General features: G+C 33.5%; 1 protein-coding gene across 1 annotated transcript in view; it reads left to right on the forward strand.

Annotated features, from left to right (window-relative positions):
- GABA-B-R3 (gamma-aminobutyric acid type B receptor subunit 3) overlaps positions 1-24,395 on the forward strand; it is a 77,455-nt gene that overhangs the window by 16,420 nt on the left and 36,640 nt on the right. The window contains exons 3-7 of the mRNA XM_089635366.1: positions 8,355-8,498; positions 17,355-17,467; positions 18,748-18,910; positions 19,257-19,322; positions 21,130-21,315. Coding sequence (XP_089491492.1) covers positions 8,355-8,498; positions 17,355-17,467; positions 18,748-18,910; positions 19,257-19,322; positions 21,130-21,315 — 672 coding nt within the window. The remainder of the gene's footprint in view (positions 1-8,354; positions 8,499-17,354; positions 17,468-18,747; positions 18,911-19,256; positions 19,323-21,129; positions 21,316-24,395) is intronic.

Consider the following 24,395-nt stretch of genomic DNA (forward strand, 5'->3'; position numbering starts at 1 on the left):
TTATTTATTGAGGAAAGTTCTCAAAAATTTATTTTTAAATTTTCATTTTTAAAAGATAATTTAAAGTTTCCAGCAGATTAAGAGCCAGTCCCTGGGGAGGGGGGTTCAATCCTCAATCAAACCAAAACAAGTATTTTAAATTGGCTACTAGCTGGTCCAAGAGGTGGAATTAAGTCGAAAATTGAAATTAGATGTATCATTGAAAAAAAACTTTGTTTTTTACTGGTAGATATTGTTACTATTGTTATTGGTTTACATTGCGTCAAAACAATATTAAAACTATAAAAAGGCGCTACACAAAAATACAAATTATCCGAATATTATTGATTACAGCGATCACCTACCCAGACATCTCTACTGGTTTTGACAAGTGGCGCCAAAATGTAACTCGCGCCAGGCGACGGTTTCGCTCAGGGCCGGTCCTGCTCTTATGATTTTAATTTTGTAAAGTTACCTTTATTCTTTTTTTTCACAATTTCACGACAACCTCTTTTCATTATTACATGCAATAATTACTATACTTCGTGTGAATTCATCATTTGAATTCATATTACTAATATGAATTCAAATTGGAAATATCTCCCGAATAAAAATAAATGCCACCGACAGGAATTAAACCCTCACCTTCTGATTGACGGTCAGTTGCTCTGAACCACTAATCTACGTCGGCTTATTCCCAACCCGCCAAATAATTCAATATGTACTAGTGGGAAATACAGCACTAACAAAGCCTTTCCTACAAAAATAATGTTGGTTGTTTAAACCACTTTGACCACTGGACCTGAAGAAGGTTGAGTGCAACTGAAAACGGTCGACCTATATAACTCAATGAAGTGGTTTAAAACAATGTTATCTTTTTCTTAATTTCTATGAAAATAATATATTTAAATACGATATTCGACAATGTAGTAGCGGTAAAATTACTAAGTAAATGCAATCTGCTAGAAAAAAAAACAATGGTTTTTTTTCCGTGTTTTATTATTTCTACGAATAAAACAAGCAAATAGAGACAGATTTTGGCTTCAATTTATTTTATCTCGTTTAAGTCAGCTTAATTTACAATGTAGTTTGGGAAAATAATGTAACTCACAAGAGCAAGGAACTCGTTTAGTATGGGGAAAACTAGACTTCAGAGTGGGGTAAATTTGCACCAACGAGACCAAATAGAACTAAAAATATTGCAACAAAAGTTTACATTCAGACGTAGAATATATAAAAGGGATTTCCACTATCCCCTGCTTAAGTATTTCATATCCGTTATTGTGTGAGAGTAAGGTCGATGAAATAAAACCAACAAGATTGGATTTTTTATTTATTTTTTTTATTCCTTTCTCTGGTACTCCATAATAACATCTGCGTTTATTTATTTCAATGTATTTTATTTATTTGCCTTGTCCTTTCTAATGTTGTCTTTCCCGAAATGAGTTTTATAAACTCATTGGGAATAATACATTATCACTTTGTTATCATTTTGTAATGTATTATCTTGTAATAAAAAAAAATAAAAAAATAAATAAAAATAAAAAAAATAAAGATGTATCTATTCATTTTATCATAATTATAAAATAAATTTATATTTTATTATTAATAAAAAATATTATATATATTCTGTACGGGTTATGAAAAACCTCAACTATATTACCTACTGTTCAAATTAATTTTTTTCTATTGTTAATTTTAGTTACTTATGTAATATATAAACAAGTGTCCGCTACGCACTCTTAACATGTATCTAGACGCTAATTTCTCATTTAATATGTTTTCCGACTTTATGTCCGGGTTAAATCTTCCCCACAGGAAAAACTAAACCATTCCACACACTTTTCCAATAATGATCATCTAGTCAATCCACATAATGCAAGTGCATTATATAAGCATAATAAATATAAGGAACGCTAATATCTTATTAAATATGTTTTCCGACTTTATGTCCGGGTTAAATCTTCCCCACAGGAAAAACTATACCATTCCATAAGCATAATAAATACCAGGATACGTCAACTCACATGTGATCAAATGGAAAAATAATTCACCGACTCGAGATATTTTCATATCAGAGGGTTCGGCTCGGTAGAACTTTTAATTGGACCTATAAATCCTACTGATCCCTCAGTATAAATATTTATAAAATCTTTCGTAAACTTACATGTATTTAAAATGACTGATTTTTGCATTTTTTTATATAAATTTTTTGACAGATCTAATACGCCTAAATTTTGAATGAGAGAGCTAGGTATAATGCCAGTAGCCGAAATATCAAATGGTAATATTTTTATAGTATGAGAATGCCAAATTCTTTTAATCTCATAAATATATATTATTATTCATATAAGTTATATGATTACACGTAGAATTAACAAATCTTTATTTTAAAATCCATTTTTCTATGGACTAGTGGGTTTTTTGAAAATAGTTTTTAAGCATCCGTGTATCAATCAAAAACTCTATCTACTGGAAAAAAGTCATTAAACTGCAAAAAAATATTGCTTGCACGTGATGGCACCCCAGTGATATCTAATATTTGAATGATTTAAACATTCATGTGGTCTTGGAAAAAACTTTCTAGCATTTTATTATTAGCATCCCGTAAAAATTGGATTTTTTACACTACGCTACTTTGTATGACTTAATATTGCAGAAAAATGATGTTACTTCCAGATTCTAGTTTGCAAAAAATAGCGTAAATGATTTTTTTTCGCTACCCAGTTGTCTCATTTATTTATTTAGAATAATTGTTGTCTCGCGGGCTCAATTAGACTTCTAGTCTGGAATTTGTCAGTGGTGGAAAGTATTGTTCCGTGTTCTGCAGAGCAAGGATGTAAATACTAATTTTCTCGAAATGGAAGGTTCTAACATTTAATGTACATATCCTCAGCACGGGATAAAACCAACTTTACGTCGGAAATATGGTAGACACAGAAAATAATAATACTCCATTTTTCCAATGAACGGTAACGGTAAGTAACGTTATGAGGCTTATTAATAATTTTGCGAACCGTTTATCGCAATTTGGTGGTATTTTTTTTCTTGGTCGATGTTATCCAGTTATTCAGTAGTTTTGTGTTTATTACCTATTAAGTTAGTATTACAGAACATTTTTTTAAAATTATACTACCATTGAGTAGAAATTATCTCATTTTGCGAAGTATACTATGAAAAGCATTATAAAATCAAATGCGTTTGTTTCGCAAGGGATATAAATGTAAGGATAAATAAGATTAATAAAAATAAATATAAAAAATAGAGCCAATTTTTTTTCTTTTAATAACCAAGACTTATTTCTTTAAAGATATTTTTTTCTTTAAAATGTATAAAAGAGTGTGCACGTGCAATTTGGAGAGCATGAGTTATTGCTCGCCAATAATTTTTATTTTTTTCTATTTTTTTATGTGAATACTGCACAAGAGTCCCAACTGCTCCCAACCGTCTGAAGTCAGCGAGACTATGTCATCCCCAACTGAGGTATGTAGTGAGCCTGACGGGTAGTGGGGAGGGGAAGGACAGAGAAATAAAGAGGAAGGTCGAGGATGTAACATTAAAAAATTATGCAAATTTAAATTTCCAAAGTAGTGCCCGATTATTGTTTTATTGAAAAATTTTCGGGTCCCTGCGATCGGTTGTACGGAGCGGGCGAGATAACGCGGGTAAAAAAGGACCGGTGACAATACGGAGGAAAACGAACGGACGCGCGGTTCTTTTGGAGGACGATTCCGCGGCGCTGAGATTGGCTAACTATTGGAACTATTTTATTAATTAAAACGTAGACTAGTTGAGACGAGTTCCAAACGCGCCATTGGGGCGATTGAGGGTGTACGTTGCGTTTTTCCAGACAAATTTATATCAAAAAATGAAAAAGAGCACGCGGATACCATCAACCGATCCTTCGGAGAATGAAGGATACAGACTTTCCGTGTAAACTAACCAAACATAAAACAAAATTTTTGACTCTGTTCTTTGTTCGAGTGTTGTTCTTCGGTGAGATTGAAATATACAATCAGTTATTTCGATTATAAAATAGTTTTATTTGTGAGTGTTTTTGAAGTAGAATTCCTTGGAGACTACACTGGATTACCAAGCATGCTGTCGGGGTGACACAAAGATGAATCCTCATTGTCTCCGCGTAGCCTGCCAAACGTTCAATGGATGCTGGTTAATTGAGGATGGCCTCGCGCACTCCTTCCCACGAATCTCTGCCTGGAGCTAACTCATTCAGATTTCGCGGGGACCTGTCGTCTTGCTCACCCCTGGCGAACTCTCCAGACACCCTCAGACAGGACAACATAATCGAGGTTCTTCAATGCTTTCACACATTCTGCCCTCCTTGCCTTAGCCCCATCATAGCCCTGGTAATTGACAAGGGTCCATACTCATCAGACATGACAAGGACTAACTGACTATTCAGATCTAGTTACCAAACACGGCTGATGCAATTTCAAGTAACGTTTCAATTCCGAATAGTGGTCTTATACCAGGGCGGGATTCGAACCCGCGACCTTCGGCTTGCTAGTTAAGAACCTACCCCTCGACCACGGAGGCCAATTCTCTACAATTCCAAAAGGTTAACTTCTACTAATGAAATTGTGTCAGTCTTTTTTAAGCCACAATAAATTTGAAAGATTAATCTTCGTGTAATTATCCCTCGCCGAAGCTTAACAAAATGTCAACATAATAATTGGCAACAGGATCTCTAGTGACTTAATTCAAATAATGTATAATCGAAACAGGTTCCCTTGATGTCATCCAATATATTTCCTTTTGTTCTTCCGCTGAGGGCTTGAAATACTAATGAATCAGCCCGAACCCAATTCAAGAGCCCGACTTTTCATCAGTTGTCTGTTTGCTGAATTATGTAATCATCCCCTTTGTGAAGCCGATGACATATTAATGTTGAGACACGAAGCTCACTTTTCGGCTCAATACAAATACCTGGATAACTCAACGAGTTTACCCGCCTCTGGTGACACCCAGAATTATTCCTTCCAAAGTTTGCTTAATAAAATCATCACGTAAGGATGATATTATTTTATATTGTTAATCTAGGAGACCATTTGTTCACAAGACAGGAGTTATGACAGGCAATTTATTCCTTAACCCCTCAAAAGGTGATTGCTAACTGCTTGAGATTTAATAAATAATGAATTCCAGTTGAAAAATTAACCATTTCAAAGAAATTATTCTGAATAATCTACTGGGAGAGTTGGCTGAGAAGTGAGATGGATTTTCTACGAGAATTTAAATAAATCGCCTTTGTGAACTAAACCGAGACTCTGTCGAAAAACACGCTTTAATCTCACCTGAAAATGTTTAAAGCTTTGTGTAACACAGGACACGATTCTGCTTTTTATATTTTCTCGGAAAACGCAGATGCAGAAGCAAAAAAACACTTTAAAAAAGCTGCGGCTATTATTTGTCGTTTTACTTGCATAATATTTTTACAAAAGTACTTTTTAAGTAAAGTTTACTGTAGTACATTATGTATTTACTTGCTGTTAGTCATTACTCTTCACAAGTAAATCAGCAGAAACATTCGAACTTTCGCTTCGTAAAAATAGCTAATTGCTTTTGTCTTGAAGGTCTAGGTTAGATATTATAGGTTATTGCATTCAAATATATTTTCATCATGAGCTATGAAACAATGATACATCAGTTTAATTTTTTAAAAGTAAGAAAAGATGTCATGATAAGGTTACGCAATATTTATAATAAAGAGCGTGTTGAATCTCTGGTGAAGTTAGAGAGTAAAGTTTGCCTTCTACAATGCTAAGAAACGATTTTATATATATAACAAAAGAAAAGCGAAAAATGTTTTAGTTTAAAATTCTCTGCGCATCCTAAACAGTATTTTCATGATAAAATTGTCAATCTTCTTTCCGATTAATAATGTTCTAGGGCAGACTTTACACAGCAAACTTGTTTCAGAACAGGTCTAACATGATTACAAAGGTGTTGAAAACGATAAAAATGCGGTGACCTTTTCTTTCAGTTTTTAAATCTAGGTAAAAGGAAAAAATATCCTTGGTGAAAAGAGTTCCAGAGATATTCTGATAGCGGTATCAAACGAAAGGGCCTTTGAGATATTAGTCGCCAACTGTTCCCCCCGGGGTGAATCCATTCCTCAAATAAACGTAGAAGTAGCGTAGTACGTATAGGCACCGTAGTACTTATAACTACCGTAATACGTTCCAACTTGGTACCGTTGGGGGATCTTCACATCCACACTAAATTTCTTATGTTTCCCCCCAAGTAGACATTATCTAGGTAATTGGTGTATGTGCCCTGTACATTATTGGTACAAATATGTTTGAAAGATCTTGCGCGGTTTAAGGGGATCAATACAGTGATGACCTGGGTATCTAGCACGGTCGATCGATAAAACCACGTATCAATACTATATTGACTAAGTCCGTCAACTATGGTCAGTTATTGATATTTATGACAGCCGGTAGACAAAAGCCGCCGCTTTTAGCCCGACCTCTAAGGTGTCGGATAGACTTCGGTTAACTGTGAATATACACAACTATTTAAATAATGTCATTCGTTATGCAAATTACTGCTCGTTAATCATGGAAGGTGAACTAACAAAGCCCTTTGAATTGAAAGAAATCGTACATGCTATCGAGAGGCTTAACTAATTCATCTAAGATGTTATCAATAGATTACGTTCCAGCTTGAAGTAACAAAAACTGTTAATTGTGACTAAAGACCTCATTAACTAATTAACTTTTTTTTTCATGTAAAAAGTATATGCGGATTGCCATTGTATATTAAAGTTATTATATCAATTCGACATAGTCAATTTATTAATATTTTTTTTATTTTTACGTAGCCGTTTGACATTTTGACAAATGCGCCAGTGTTGCCATCTTATAACGATTTATTATTTATTTCGTGTCAATTCTGGTTTGGTTATCGACAGCGCAACCGTGCTAGGGATGCCGATATAGAATCGTCGGAAGACAAGCCTATCGATCGGATATTGTTATGTTAACAATTTGATTACGCTAGACGGGGGTCATCAGGGGTGATGTCCGAATATTTTAGTACTATGAAGTTGCGATTAAGAATAATGACAATAGATTGGAAGGCTCAGGGCTTGGTTCCTTTAGAGTAAAAAATATTCCAGAAGGATTTTTTTTTATTGAGGTGTGAGGTATTATTTGGCTATGGATTATGGAATATATGTAGGTACCATTGATTTGGAAAAAAAACATGCGATTGTCTTCTGCTGCACTATATGTAATACCACACAATTTAATTAGTATTACCGATGAACTATTGAATTCTATTGATCTCCACCTTTACTGTTGTAGAGCTCCGATATTAATATTATACAGAAGTATAATATGGGCACGTACATAAAAATGTTGCTCATTACAATAACCCCATGAAATTGCTTGCTGTTGGGTCTTCATTGACGATAAATATTTAGTAGACGGAATTACACAGGAAAGGTAATTTATAATTGTTTTCATTTATGTACTTATCGCCCTTATAGTATAAAATAGGGTTAAAGTTTGTGAACTTCTTTTCTTTTATTTATTTTTCTTTTATGTATGTAATGGAAATGGTATCTTTTTAATATTTTCGAATGATTTATCTTACTGGATAGAATTGAATGACCTCTTCGTCTATACTGTTACACAATTCCTATAAGGAGTGGAATAGCTTCTTTTCCATGCCTGGCTCAGGTGGGCCTTTATTTTCTGTATTTTGTAAGCGCTTAGTTTCATGCACTGTCCACTGCGCCAACCCTGACGTAGCGGTATCAGTGAAAGGGAAGGTTGTGTTCGACCCTTATTTTCAGTTATCATGTGGTCCTGTCGGTTAGAGTGAGTTACTTAGTCCCGAGGGTTCTTCAGAAGTCTCTTCTCCACTATCCTACCGTCTTCACGGGTGTCAAGACACGTCACGTGCCACTGTGCTGCCTGGAACGGTGTGAAGGGTTCGAAGGACCTCCTTCCCGTCCCACATGCTCACTATCTCTCGTCGGGACTGCCGTAGCTTGCCTAAAGCTTCTCCCGTTCTTGTGTCGAACGCTGCCATGGGAACGTGTTTGAATTTTATCTTTCCACTAGCCTCAAGAGCAAGAACAAACAACCTTGGATGAGAACCTTGTATTTGGTATATTTGATTGTATGTTGTGCTGTGTAGGGATAGTCGGGAGGTTAAAGAATCATTTATTAGTAGTTTGCTTTTAAAAATAACACTAGAGTATTTATGTGAGATCCAACCGATAGATGGGCCCATCAGGTTTTTAAAACGGCCTGGGAAAGTGGTAGGTAACGTCAACTATGCAAAAGTTTGTAGGTAATATGATAAAATAAAATAATTACAGTAAATGACCATTGTTCCAGTGCGACCCAGGGGTGGGGGTGGACCGGTTCTTCCACGCCCTCTACACGCAGACCTCCACCAGGATGGTCATGCTGCTGGGGTCTGCCTGCTCCGAGGTCACAGAAAGCCTGGCCAAGGTCGTGCCGTACTGGAATATCGTGCAGGTAACATTCAAGGCATATTTTTTTATGTTCATGAAGATTTGATGTGAATATTTATGTATCGAACTAACTACAAAGCGGAAGATGAATTCGGAAGCTTTCTGATTTCATGCAAACAAACCAATATGGAAAGGCCAACTTGGAACGAACTAAACCATCTTTATGTCATTGTTTTATAAATTTTATTCTTAATAATTCTTATGGCTTACATACTCAATAATATTTCGATGATTTGTATAGCGCCGTTTTTGTGAAAAGTCACCTCAAGGGTGTTTTTTCGTGAAATAATGATCATAAATCACAATACAGTTTATTTTATAATAAACGACTGCATTCATCAACGAAGTGGTTTTCTCCGGCAAACGACTGGGGTTGATTGACAAATCACCTTACCCCCTCACGCAGTTTGAGTAATAGGGCGAGCGAGTGGGATGACGCTCATCACCCACGAGGCAGTCACTGTGCGCGTTTACTGGCGGAAAAACTTATGGTATGGTTCCGCAAAAAACATTATCCCTACCCCTCTTGGCAACGGAAAGGTTAAAAATAAATTACAGTTAAAAATTTCTAAAGTCCCAAGCCTATGGAACAATGGAATCCGCATTTAGTGAAAGTTATAACGGTTTGGAAGGACCTGACTATTCAGATCTAGTCACTAATAGATACGTGCTGAGCTAATGAAAATCATATACTGTTTTTATTATACACACTTGAATAATACTGGTGAATTAATGACTTAGATATTATGATGATCTGATGGAGCAAGATCTGTATTTTGAATAGCCTCCCAGCTGAGCTCTTGACTTGCAGTTTTTGTAATGTTAGCTATCCAATTGCGTTCTCCGCATAAACAGCATAAATAATTAAGGTTGCCATGCTTCCCGATTAAACTAAATATAAGGATTCATCACAAGTGTTTTATTAATTTTTTTGTACTTGAAAACCATTTTCAAAAATTTAACAACTGGAAAAATTCAAGGAGTATTCATTTAATCGATACCCTCACTTTGGAATTAAAACATTATTTTACACTAACTTGTGTCACAAATATTTTTAACGAAGCACTGTTTCCTTGAAACTTACTTGTTATTACTTGTAAATTAGTTTAGTAAACTGTATTAAAATGTGTTCAGTAATTTCCACCCGATTTTCGAAAAACTTCTCGAGATTTGTTGGTGAAAATACATTCTTTATACCCCCCGTTAGTAAAACTATACGTCACTAATATACTTTACTGTCAAACATTCTGGAAAATCCCCAACTTCATAGACAATGATTGATTGATGGAAAAAACTCTGAGCATTTCTTGCTTTCCCCAATAAATAATACCCACAGGTGGCGTGTTCCTAATACCTACCTGACGGTTGAATCAGGCGACAGCTGTCCCTATTAAAGCTACCAATCCAAATATATGTACAGCCTAATTTATAGAATGATTGTTAATTATTATCCCAGCATTAAAAAAAGCAGATTTGAGTTTTAAACCTAATGTCTGCCATACAAGAATTATGCTTTCGATGGCCGCCGTGTGAACCGCTCTACATCCTAACTACAATCAGAAGTGCTGCCATCTGTCTGATAGTAAGTATTACTCTAATGTCTGCCTTAAAAATTCGATCCACGTGTTAGCTACAGAAAAAAGTGGTGCAATCTATAGATTTCAGAACAAAACTGTTGACGTCCAAAATGCACAAATTTGACGAAATTTTGCATAATTAAATATTTTTCTACTAATCCGTTGATTGATCCACCTAATAATCGATAACTTATGGATCGTAGATTTTGACAAGTAGGTTCAATACAATTTATTTCTAACAATAAATTGATATTAGAAACGTAAGAAAATATTGCTATCTAAATGAATCAATTCTAATTTTACTTTGCAAATTATTTATTAAAAGTAATTTTATTAAATTCGTCTGGAAAGATGTTTGTGACAACCATTACTTATTACTAAATCCCTTCCTTTTACCTAGAAATCATTTGAGTGACCTTAAAATTAATATCATCTCTTTAACAAGATAGTAAATACTCTATCGGTGGTACCTTGGTAAATATTACACAGTGACTAAGTAGTTTTGATAAATACAAATCGTGAACTGAATAACATCACCTCCCATCAAAGTATACATAACTAAAACGAACAAGACCTGTTTACATTTGTTTTTCAATTTGTAAAATATCGCCTTTCACAATATTTTAGCCTCATCGATTTATGGAGCTACCTGAGGGAATGTGTTCTTGAATACGTTCGTAATATTGTGCCTACAGACGTACATGTGAGTTTTGCGGAGGTTTTCAATAGTAAAGGGAAAGAATTTATTCCGGATCCAATCAGCTTCAAAGCGGATCAGAGAAAATGGGACACAAGTAGTAGTATTCAAAGCTCGCATTACAAACCAATCGAAAAATATCTACATCTGGATACGCTTGAATAAAGCTTACAACCTCCTTTTAAAGGTGTTCTGAAACTCGATTTACGACATATATATTTTATAATATTGAATGGGTATGTTCTATATCTACTCAGTTGCCCCGGACCACAATAATCGCATCTTGTATATGACCGGGCGTACATATTCTGTAAAATTATTTTCATATCTTTTTCTAGCGGAAATACCTACTTATTTTTTTTTTTATTTTAGAAAGAGAAATAATAATTCTTTCCAGCTTGCCTAAAATATTTATACTGGAATCCATTAATGATATCCTGAAAATATTTTTTGTGTTTAATTCGTAGAACTCCATTTAACTTTTTTTTAAATTTAATTCAAATCAGAGTATTTTTTGGTTTTGGTTATTGTTACAGCTGTTTCGGATCTCAAGGTCATTTTCAAACTGTCAGACAAACTTTTAGACAGTTTGAAAATAGTCTTGAAAGCCTATACAGCTGTAACAATAACAAAATCCAAAAAATACTTACAGAACTTAATAATTATATTATTAAATTTAATTTATATTAAATTAAAAAAAAAAAGTGGGTGTGTCAAGCCTACGCAAGACAGAAGTGAAACTTCTTTTGTTAAACCGTATGAACCACAATCAATTACGTATTTCACTCGTATTACACTCACGACGCAGTATACTAACCAAGCAGCTGATGCTTGGCGTGGCGCAGTTCGCTGGTGTCTGAGAGAGAGGAAAGAAGAGAAGAGAGAGAACGTTCGTGAGCGGCTCCCCCACCTCAACAAGCGCATATGGTGAGAGAGGGACAGTGAACGGTGAGCGGTGGTGGGGGTACCCGCATTTTCGTGTCGATCCTGACTCGGTTTTACTCCGTCCCCGAATTACGCGCCTAAAGAAGTTTCACTTCAATATAATATATTTTTAAAAATAATGTACAATGTACAGAAATAGAATCCCACACAAGATCGCGTAGTGCGCTCTAGCGAACGGATATTTTATCAGAGGGAGATAGTTTTAATTTTTTTTTCTGTAAATTATTACATATTATCAAAATAAATAAATTAATTAAATAAATGTAATACAATTATCATAATATACGGATTAGATAATAATTTTAATCCAACACAATAACGCAAAGCGCGCTCTAGCGGAGTAATGTTTTATCACAGTGAGATAAGTGTTTTTATTATTTTGCAATATTATTTTCTTTTAAAAAATGTTCTGACCTACTAAAAAATAAGATATTGAATGAAAAAGGCGTTAAAAACAAAAAAATAATGTGCGATGGCCGAGAATCGAACTCGGATCAACTGCTTGGAAGGCAACTATGCTGACCATTACACCACCAACGCCAGTTGTCGGGATGAGCTAAGAAGCATTTATATGTTACTTCAAAACTTTGAAAATTATTACATATTATCAAAATAAATAAATTAATTAAATAAATGTAATACAATTATCATAATATACGGATTAGATAATAATTTTAATCCAACACAATAACGCAAAGCGCGCTCTAGCGGAGTAATGTTTTATCACAGTGAGATAAGTGTTTTTATTATTTTGCAATATTATTTTCTTTTAAAAAATGTTCTGACCTACTAAAAAATAAGATATTGAATGAAAAAGGCGTTAAAAACAAAAAAATAATGTGCGATGGCCGAGAATCGAACTCGGATCAACTGCTTGGAAGGCAACTATGCTGACCATTACACCACCAACGCCAGTTGTCGGGATGAGCTAAGAAGCATTTATATGTTACTTCAAAACTTTGACTAGATCAAATGAACTTTAATCGGTGGTGGGGGTACCCGCATTTTCGTTTCGATCGTGACTCGGTTTTACTCCGTCCCCGAAAATTCATTACGCGCCTAAAGAAGTTTCACTTCAAAAAAAAACTAAAAATAGTTAGTGAATAAATACTTCACATTCGCGCCGCTATCGTAACAATCGGTTTAACCTTAAAAAATATTTCTTATTGTTTATCGTATGGACGAGATAAAAGCGAAGTTGCAATTTTCTGACAAATTTCTCAAACAAAACGAACATATCTTTGAAATATCGAGGTTTCTCTTTTTTTAAATATAAATATATAACGTTTTTGACAACATTTTTCAAGTTTGATATTAAAATTTTATTATTTTGATATACCTAGTACTGTTTATTTTAAATGCATACACCGAAAATATAATTTTATCTTATTTCTAAAACAGTATTAGTTTACATGGAAAATTAAGAAATAAAATTTTTGTATATTTGCAATTCAAATACACACAAAACATTGCGAAATGAACAAAAGTGGTGAAAGTATTGAAGGGTTAAGTCCATAAAAGTAGACTGGTGATCGCGCGGAAATCCGTTCCCAGTTACTCACTTATTTATTTATTAGAATGTTTTAATTGCGACTTTTTTTTAATAAATGTTCTTGCCCGTAAAGACACTTAATTTTATTTTGTTTTTAAAATAATTTAACAACGACAACACTGACACTTTCAGAATTACAACATTTCAAACATACTGTTATTTCATGAAGTTTTTTCCGGGTTGTCAATTCCATATTTTTATATTAACATCACTGCAAATGTTTTAAATTCGTACTTATTATTTTCCGCTTCTACTGGTATCAAAATCAAAGACGTAACCCAAGACGTAACACATTACTGTACGCCAAACTACGCGCGCATTTTGGTCGTTTCAAGTCTTTCGAAATAATGTCAACTGACGGAACTACGGTAGATTAAAAAAACGCCACATACATAAGAATTAGTTCATTTTCAAACTCAAACCATTCAAAATAACAGCTTTAGACAGATCGGTATGTTGACTAGCAGTTTCCAATTTTTTAAATAATAAAAAATTGTATTATAGGTTGGTACTATATAACTTGTCTGAATACTTCACACAACTGATTCCAATTTTGAGAATGCCACTTAAATTCAAAGCAAAGGTGGACAGCACAAACAACTGAAAAATCATGTTTGATAATGTATATATATGAAGTCTGTTGATACACACTTCCTTCCATTCAAAATATACACTCGAGAGATTGGTTGTATCTATGGATGTACATATTTACCATATTATTTAATTAATATCATTTCTGCAATATATTTTGTTTTATATGGAAATATATAAACTTCTTACTGCAGTTTAAAGCCAATGAATCCATCTAGATTTTGCTGCGTATCCCATATTATTAGGTTCTATAAATTTGGCACAATATGACAATCGATCGCTCAAACGTTTTTGCAAACTTCCCAAAATACTCGTATGCCAAAAATTGAACGAGTGGTTAACACCACATGTCATACTTTGCCTAGAGTAATATAGGTACACTGTAATCCACGCTGATACCGCGAAGCTTTGGAGGTTATTCATGAGATTTTTAGAAAAAATCCTAATAAAGTTCTTAAACACAGAAATTCTATTTACAAAAATAAAATTTTATAAAAAGTGTCCAGTATACTCGTAACTTTATTTTCGCGAGTAATGGACGTGTTCCGATAACAAAATGGTTATCCTCACATTTAAAATCTTAAATAGAACAGCTGACCGAGTGAGAAGAAATAATAGTTATAAAGATGTGTTACAAACGATTTGTAAACCATGTAAAGATAAAAAATTCTATAACTTTTTTATTTGGGCACTAATTTAAAAAATGTCTACGTTTTTTGCAAGGTTTTTCAACCCCTCGAGTTTCGCGATAAGCAACAATTTTCAATATCGATTTTTTTACTAGCCCTAAATATAACGATATTGTATCAATCGGTACTGAATTAAAGGATTATTACTTCTTGTTGATCCATATCTCTTACACCTACATGACCAATATCGTACGGAGTATAAAATAGCTAGGTATTATGTTAGTTTTTTTTAATCCTGGAATTTTTTTAACGTTACATTGCTGAGAAGAGTATTTTATAAGTACATATTGTTAAAAGAATTCAAAATGCATTTTTTGTAGATTTCTGAGATTACGTAGGGGCCCTTGAAATATTGTCGCATCAATCAATATGGGACATATGGGTGTACTATCTAAGTTAATTACCACGGGTTAAGTGATGCTACGAGTAGCTTCCTCAGTTCCGATAAATAGTCAAAGGTGACAATATTACATATATTTGATATTAAAATATTCAATTTTTACCTTTGTATATTCAAGGGTTTTCAAAATACGTAATTAGGATGCGTTAATGCTGTTCTCAAATAAATTGAGTTTCGTCTTATAAGTGTCCACTGCAGAGAGCATCGATCTCTTAGTATAATATTTTTTTATGAAAAAAATACTACATTCATTTCAACAAAATAATTTTAAAAATATATTATCTTTACTGTCGATTTTGGTAGCTCATTCTCAAAAGTGTAAAAACATTTCACGAAAGGAATGCCCTATGGGCTAATCATCCTCCATGTACCCTAATGATATCTCATGTACAGTAATGATCCCCTGTGAAGCTGTATACTAGCAAAAATTCGGTGGACAAGAACAAAACACCAGTTCATGTTTTAGGTCGGCAGAGCGAGCAATGCGAGTAAAACAAGAGAACGAGTAGTTTTCCCGGCTCGTTATTTTTTCAAATCTTTTTCGTAATGCCTATAAATGTATTTATGCATTAGGTACTAGGAATATATACGTACCTAATTGCAATAAACGTCGTTCGTCATTAAACGATTAAATTATCTGACAAAAATATGGAGAAACGCACACTTACTCAAATGAAATATTTAAGGCCCCGTAGTAAGCGTTCATAGATGATTTGTAAATTAAAATGATTAAGCGCGCTTATATTAAAAAGCGATAATAATAAAGTGAAAATGGTGAAAAAATTTAATAAAACAAGACTCTTTTGAAATAGATCAAAATTATCTCGACGAATGCTTAAGTTGCATTTAAAGATACACGGTGAATTTTTCATGCCTATAAAAATTTAAATAACCGAACAAAACGTTTTTTCTAATAGTTTTCATGTGTTAATTTTCGATTTTTTTCTATCGAGGGAATTTAATATAATTAATGTTTTGGCAAAATAAATATATGGATATTATCTTAAAAGAAAGGTTTTTTTAACTTTAAAGAGTTAACGAGAAACTTGTTATAAATCGCTAGAAATTGGAAATTCGGGGGCTTAAATGATTTACAAATAAAAAATTAAAAAATCCTCAACTATAACCCAGATACCCCGACGAAAAAAACTATACCAAAAAATGAACTTATTGTGTTTATTTATGAAAATTGTGTAAATATAACATGTGATTTTTTTTGTACAAAATACCAACTGGAATTAAAAAAATAATATAATACGGGGTAAATATAATGTTGAATTAATGAGAACGAAAAATAGAAACCAATTTTAAAATGCAGCTGGCGTAAAAATAATATAAAATAATAATATAGGTTCATAATACATAATTTACGAGTGAATAATACGAAAAATATAACCAATCGCTTCTACGCGATGCTCCTAAATAATAATACTACTTACACACCATATTCCTAAATAAGGATATCAAATATGACATTTGTTCACCAGCGCGTGGATCTAATATCTTTCACATGAAACAGCTAACTCGTATTATGCTACATAAACATATCATTCATGTATCTCTTAAACACTAGTGAACTTATAAAATGTGTCGATATTTAGGTTAATTTATTTCCATGTATATGACGGCGAAAAATAGGTACATGTGTGTGGTTTTTAGAGCTGGAATCATGGTTGCAGTATATTATATTTAACATAGTTGCTCGATTTGTTACTTTAAAGTTGATGAGTCAATGATCTGGAGTTCACAAGAGTACATAAAATTCTAGCTTTGGAATTAATAATTTGAATTAAAAAGTTACGTAATTTATTTTTTCTTACATTTTCTAGGGAATGTATTTTAAGTCTGTTTATTACGAATATCAATGACAAAAAAGTGGACTAAATTGTACATAAAGAAGATAATGTTAAGTCAAAGTCTGATCAACTTTAGAACGGTGAATAATAAAGTATAATTATTTGCATTGAACGAGTATATGTTTATTTAGATTATGCTTCATCATGACGTTTTTCACTGTAAGGGCAAGATATTTTCGATAAAATGCGTTGATCGTTTGGTTTTGAATTCGCCAGCGCTCATTAAAATAATCATTCCTCAAAATATTGATACGAAAAAGATAAACCGTTAACTGTCCTCTAAACCCAATTAATTTACTTATATTTCGTAATTTATCTTAGATTTTACAAAGAATTAAAATAAATATCATTAAATTCACAAACGCGTGAAATTCGTCTGATTTTTAACAAAAATGGTTTAAAATAGCACATTTTACAGGAAATTTTGTGAACATTTTCCTATCCAATAAATGGTTCATCGGGAGGCGGTATTCATACCCACCTCCAAAATTATTATTACAAAATTTAGTTGCTGATATTAAAATAATAATAAAAAATCGGTTTTTAAAAATAGGTGTCCTTTGGTTCTACGTCTCCTGCGCTGAGCGACCGTAGTGAGTTCCCCCTCTTCTATCGAACCGTAGCGCCGGACTCTTCGCACAACCCAGCCAGGATTGCATTTATCAGGTGAGTTTAACTACTTATACATATTTTAAAACTCCATAACAGTTCTAATAATTTCCTCGAACCACCAACGTTTAGTCTACGACCAACGTACGTAATTTAAGTTCACTCTTTTGATAATGTGACGAAGTTTATGCTTCTTTATAAAAAAACCGAACAACCAAATGGTTTTCCATTCATGCCGGAAAACAAACAAATTGCTTCACAATAGCCAACTAAAATCCGAAAAAAATCTGGCAAAAGCTTTGAAATTCTGGCAACATAGTTTCACAATTACTAAAACACGAGCTACAAATACAGTTTGCTTCGTTTGTGGCTAAACATCACGTTTCTAACAGTAAAACAACTGATCGAGAATAATAAAACATCTTTGAATAGTGTTAATTAGAGTACCGAGAGTTTTGTTCAGTAGCCTAATTTGCGTCAGTCTAATTGAAATTTCTCTTTGGTGTGCAGTCATTTGGAGGTTCGTTTCGGTTGCCGACCGCAATGACGCTGACTGTATTTGGTAATGACGGTTAATTATTAAATTAAATTATTGTTTACTAGCGCTGTCTGTGAAGAGCACAACTTTTTATGCAAAATTAAACCCCGTGGAATTATTATTTCGCTCACTTGTAGAAATATGTGCTCATTTTAAACAGGAGGGTATCTTTTCAAAAATAGAGGTGATATACGCTAAAAAGGTTTTAAGTAAACATAAAAGATGAAACTTCTAATCAATGATGTACCTACCTACACCAGCTTAAGTGATATTAAAAACTATTAAATGGTTTTTATTTTTTACAAATGGGCAGGCCGAAACAACACTGTCACAGAAAGATAAATCTTCAATCTGATTATGAAAGACCATGTCATGAAATTAGAATTATTAGTTCCAAATCAACAGGTATGTAGTCATGTTGGGTATATTTTTATGTTTTTAAACTTGTCGAAATAAGTACTTGATTTGAGTTGATCTCCTGCTGACGTTTAGACTCGGATACCTGCAAAAAGAATAAAAAAAACAAGGACTGACTGACTTTATCATGAAGCTGAAACCGGCTGAAATAACCATTTCTGAGATTTTTCCATTATTTACTTTAGTTAAACCGCGTATTTAACTGGCCTCCGGCAGACACCATGATTTCACCATGATAAATATCAAAAGAACGATGTAGGTATATAGCAAACTTTGTCATAAAACAAGAGCAAGAGCAGGTTAAAATCACCATTGCCGCTATCGTTACATTCCCATGTCGTGCATATTCCTGTTTATTTTTTAATATAATTTCCTTCTACAGACGTTTCGGTTGGGACACGGTAACAGCTCTGTCACAGAACGAGGAGGTCTACAGCTTGGCTGTAAATGACCTTGTCACAGAACTGGAGCAAGCCAACATCACCTGTGCTGCCACCATCACCTTTGCTGAGACTGACTTTAAGGAACAACTGAAACTTCTCAGAGTAAACACTTTTCCATAACTTTATAATTACCTGTCATTACAATGTCTCAAACGTCCAACATGTCAGTTTAAAAAAGAATTTAAATATCTGAAATATTTGAAAATTTGTCTACCCTGACATATTTTCAAGACAAAACCTAAAGCAAACATAGTACACGTTTCCGAGCAAAATATGATATGAGAATCTGAGCGAATGCACTTTGAAAGTATGAGCAAACATTCAATAAGCAGTATGGTACTGCCGTATTTGTCTTCTTTGGCGTAAAATCTTTCAGCTAGTTTTGTTTTCCAAGGTTCAACGTAGCTTTTTTGTTTTCATTTTTATTTTATTCTCATTATTATTTCAGGAATTGGACACAAGAATCATCATAGGTAGTTTTTCCCATGAGATGGCACCAAAAATATTTTGCGAGGTAAGAAACTGATTGTTCTTAAAATTGTACCTTAAAAATAATGTAATGTAATACAAACCATCGGTAGTAGCTACAAAGTGTCTGAAAACTCGTATTTTTATTAAGTCTAGAACAGCAGCACTTAACGTATAACGAGAACCGCCGCGGCATAAAATTTTACCACTTTTGGGAAAATGGTTTTTCTTTAAAATGTTGGTACTTTTAGATGCTGAGTTGTGTTAATGGTGGGAATGATGTGAATAACACATTAAAATTCCCTTAGGAAAATAGTTATTTAACAAAATACTACATTTAAAATAAATATCCTCAGAATTTATTTTGATTATTTATTGAACCAAATTGTCGGTCACAAAACATGAGAATTTATAATTTGCCAGTCAACAAACAATTTGTGAGAATTTATATTTCAATACATTTGCTTGATGTTGCCCAGCCAAATCAATCTCAAACATACTTCAAATCAATTGCTAAATTATGTGCTTTCAAATAAATATCGAAAGGTTGTAATTTTGATGATCGATGACATTTCTAGTTACATATTTTATAATAAAGTCAATTATATCAGATATTTTAACGACAAATTTTAATAAAATATCTATTTGCAACTGTGCACAAAATAAAAAACAAAAAAAATTATCTTTAAAAATATCGTGACCGTCCTATAAAAGTGCTCTAAACTGACCAATGCCACTATTCTAGTGCTTTGTAAATATTGCAGAATAATTCGTTACCTTTCCACATATGTATTTATCAATCAGCAAACATCAGAATTCGGATAAATAAACCATCTCACCTGAGTAGTTTAGTGCTGAAATATGCTAAGTAAAATGAGGTACCTGGAAAAGCCTTGTTTGAAAATACGCTGTTTTGATTTGCCCTTCACGTAAGGGTGACAGGATTTACAGTCTTTCTTTGTTCAACTCATTTTTTTTATATCAAAGTTTTCTTAAAATACTTATTACGTTTCGTTTTCAACGTCTTTTTATATTATTACTAGTACCACAGATGATTTATCTCAAATCTCTTTGGAAAGTCCTATGTTTTTATGATAATTTGTTTCAGTCTTTTTCAAATATTTATTATATTACCTTCCCAATACATCTTATGTATTGCAAAGATAATATTAAAATCTATAATATTACTAGTGCAAGATGATTGATATGAAAAATCTTATTAAGGGTAAATGTAACGTGCGTTATTATCTACGCGATCATAGATGGCGTTAAATTAATTATTTTATGAATATGCACTTTTAGCAATTTATGCTTTTAATATTGATACGAATGATTTTTTAGCACCCATACATACTCAATATGAATGTGAATAGGAAAAATAGTTTCGTCCGTGTAAAAACACATGTTTTTAAAGAAAGGCATATAAATAGAATATTGCATTGAATGTTGTATTTACTTCTTTCTTGAAAAAATTTAATTTTTTGAAGGAAAAAGATATGTATTCGTATTCATAATGCGTATGTACGGGAGCAAAATAAATAATTAAATTAAGCCCTAACTATTAAATCGTAGATTATGACGTTCGTTACGTTTACCTTCAAGTGACTTGCTGTGTTACATGTTAAATGTCTTTTTATAATGTACTTGTATCAAAGATAATTAATATTAAAAATAAAAAAAATTGTTTTAAAATTTTGGCATTATTAAAATTTAATACAGCTGTGTCTCCGGGAAACCAATGTAGGACATTTTGTATACTGTATCTAGATTGTATTATTTATCGACATTCGCAGAATTCAGAGTCTTTTAGGCCCCAATTGTGCCCCATCAATAAAAAATAGTTAATAATTCAGGCGTACTCGCTGGGAATGTTCGGACCTGACTACGCGTGGATCCTGCACGGGCCCCCCTCGCCGCCGTGGTGGCGCCAGTCCCCGGCTTGCCCCCCGCAGCACCTGGCGGCCGCCACAGACAACCTCATCCTTGTATCCAGTCACAATAGCATCGTGGGGGAGCAGATGGTCTCATACTCTGGACTGGTGAGGAAAATACCTTCATTTCTAAATAGAAATAAATACAAACGTCTCATAGTGAGGTAAAAACATGTATTTGCATTCGCGATCAGGGCCGGAGCACAATCAAACGGCGCCCGGCGCAAGTAAAATTTCGGCGCTCCTTGTCAAAACCAGTAGTCCTCTAAGTATTTTTGTTGATTTGTATTTTTGTGTAGTGCCGATTTTGAAAAATTATCTTAAGGCGAAGCTTAATGCTAAATCACTATTTTGATTATATCTTTATAACGAATTGGTTATGAATACCAAAAAATATGCTTTAGATAAATTGAAGGTTTTCCTATCGTTTCGCTTGAGTAGAATACAAATAAAAATATAAATTACTCAATAAAAAAAAATGTAAAATACTAAAAAAAAATTTTTTCAATAGAAATGTATGAACGCTTAAAGGAAACTACTTAAAAAAAACACAGTATTAAAGCTAATATTATCCGTGACAGTTTGACTTGATTAACTTGTTTGCTTTTTTATAAAATTATTTACAAAATAAATAAAAACCAGTTTTGTTCTTGAAATCGAACGTTTCTAGACTCCGTTTGTCAAGCGATTTTAATGTCTATTTCCTACAATATAAGGTATACCAAGAATATACACATTTTTGGCTTGTAGCTTCCTCTTAAGAGTGATGTGTTAGGTAAGGTATTATCAGCGCCTTGGCGGCTTGAGTGGATTGCATTTCGGCGCCCGGAGCGGACTGCTCCAATTACGCCAGTGTAGGTTTGGCCCCGTTCGCGATTCTCGACTAGTTATACTGTAATATTTTCAGAAAATATACATAAACGCCGAAATTCCTCATTAATTCGCACGCTCTCTCTCAATCTTCACACAAACTTTGTACGATGAAAGCAATTATTAATTATATCTAGGCAGGGTTAAACATAATTATTTTTAGATTATATTTCCAGCTTATGTTACATGAGCCTATAAGCCATAAGTAAAGAAGTAATTAAATAATATTACTCTAGGATTCATGGCTCGTTATTCATATTACTCTCCGATTCATCATTCGTCGTTCGGCGTTAGAGGGTTAGGAGCATTGGAGGTCAAATTTTACGAAGTAGAGGTAAAAAAATGGAACCATTTATTTCGGTTTCTGTATCTCATCTTAAATCTAAATAAAATAGGTAGATCAATGTGAATAGTCTGAATTCTCTACAAATTGGTTAAAATTTAGAAAAAAGCAAATAATTTTTTTTCTGAGAAATATATTTATTTTTGTATTTATTTATTAATTTAAACGCCATGTTAGGCTTTTACATGATACATATTTTACTGCATAATACAGTGCCAACAGAAGGTTTTTATTTTAAAAATATATAATAGGTATCCACCAAACCAATTCTTCGAATATTGCAAATGAAACTTTTTTTGAAAAATATATATTTTTTAAATCTATAGAAAAAGAAGCGGGCTCAGAGATGGCCACAACCGATATTATAATTTTTACATTTTTCAGAAAAGGACGGCCTTAGTCATATTCTAATATTTGTTTGCAGTCTTTTAGCAAGATATTTTTCTTCAATTTTTTTTTCAAGAGAGGTCTTTCGACTAACAAGTAATTGTGCCCGGTTGCTACGAATTTGATGTCTTTCCGGAACGGCACTGCTTCAGACATAATGACCACGTGCGGATAATATGACATTTGAGAGGCTTATCGCTTTCTTAATGACCCCACGATTTTGGATAAGGTAATAAGTAATAACGATCGAGGTGCAGCAGGACCATCAAAGCGAAAAAGATGCAGCCCGACGATGAAAAAATCAAATATTTACATCCAGTAAATCTTAATGACAAAATTGAGTTAAAAGTTCTGAACTAATTGTTTTTCTTTTCCCCGTGGTTTGTATGAGGTTTTTCATCCAGTTAAGAATTTTTCTTCATAAAAAACATTAATGTAACGTAAAATCAGTCAAGTAAATACAACCATCAGATGGTAATAGTAAAAAGGCCAAATTAGCCGCAGTACTAGTTAGTTAGACACATGAAAGGGAATTGTTATAAGCCCTACCTAGGTAGAAGATTACGAAAGAATCCATAAAATCAAACAAAAAGCACAACGATCGTAAACAAAATGACCGTATACAAGATGATCGTAAGTAAAATGATCGCAATCTTAGGCAAATAACAAAATATTGTAGGCAAATAATAATGTTTGTGTGTCATGTTAAAGTAAAAAGTTATGGTATGATTTAAGTTTTATAATTTCAATTTGGAAGGCAATTTTAGGCTACCGCCGCCGCCCCGAAAACTATTTATTGGATAACCAACACCTTTGCTATAGGTCACCCCAATGATTCGCTACGTTTGGTTATTTAGCAGGGGTTCCCTGGTTCATCGGTAAAAGTGTGTTCAGGATACGCCTGCAATCCAGCTGTATGGCGTGCCAGATCGGGAGAGGTTGGTTTGGGAACCCTTTGACCTGTCCAATGATCTCTCCACCCATCGCCTTGCGCTGCAGCGGGAGGCATAGATTTATAAGTCCGTCACTCCTGGACACATTGATTCCTAGATTCCTACCCACCCCTCATACCGTTTACATTATCAGAACTTACGCTCCTTCCTTTCCTTAAAAATACCTCTAACACAGCATTCCCAAATATGACACAAGTCCCGGGGTAAATTATTTTTCTCTATGCCTCCTGTATAGGGTTAATGTAAAAAAATCACTTATTTTTTTGTGATAATGAAGAGTTTACAATCAAAAGCTTCTACGATCTTTTCCATATCATGTTTTTGTTTATGGTCATTTAATTTCAGAACGTCGGTTACAGACAATTTTCACTGACAGTTCTGCCTTACGAGATTCAAAGTTTTTTTCAATTGAGCGAGTACTTCGGGATAGTCCAATAAACTGTTCCAATGGTGTAAACTGTGCGCCTCGAGTTCAAGTTAAGATTTACGAAATTCATGGACTGCGATGAATTCACTATAAGCATGACTTTATTGAGTGATATTTATTAAATATTCAAAAGTATTTACTCTGAGCGATCGCCGAGCCAAAAACCAATTAGTCTGAACTGACCGAGAAACTCACTAGGAAAGCCTGT

This window comes from Hesperophylax consimilis, chromosome 9 (genome assembly GCF_061612785.1).
Source record: "Hesperophylax consimilis isolate HC1 chromosome 9, BYU_Hcon_1.0, whole genome shotgun sequence".
Taxonomy (NCBI): domain Eukaryota; kingdom Metazoa; phylum Arthropoda; class Insecta; order Trichoptera; family Limnephilidae; genus Hesperophylax; species Hesperophylax consimilis.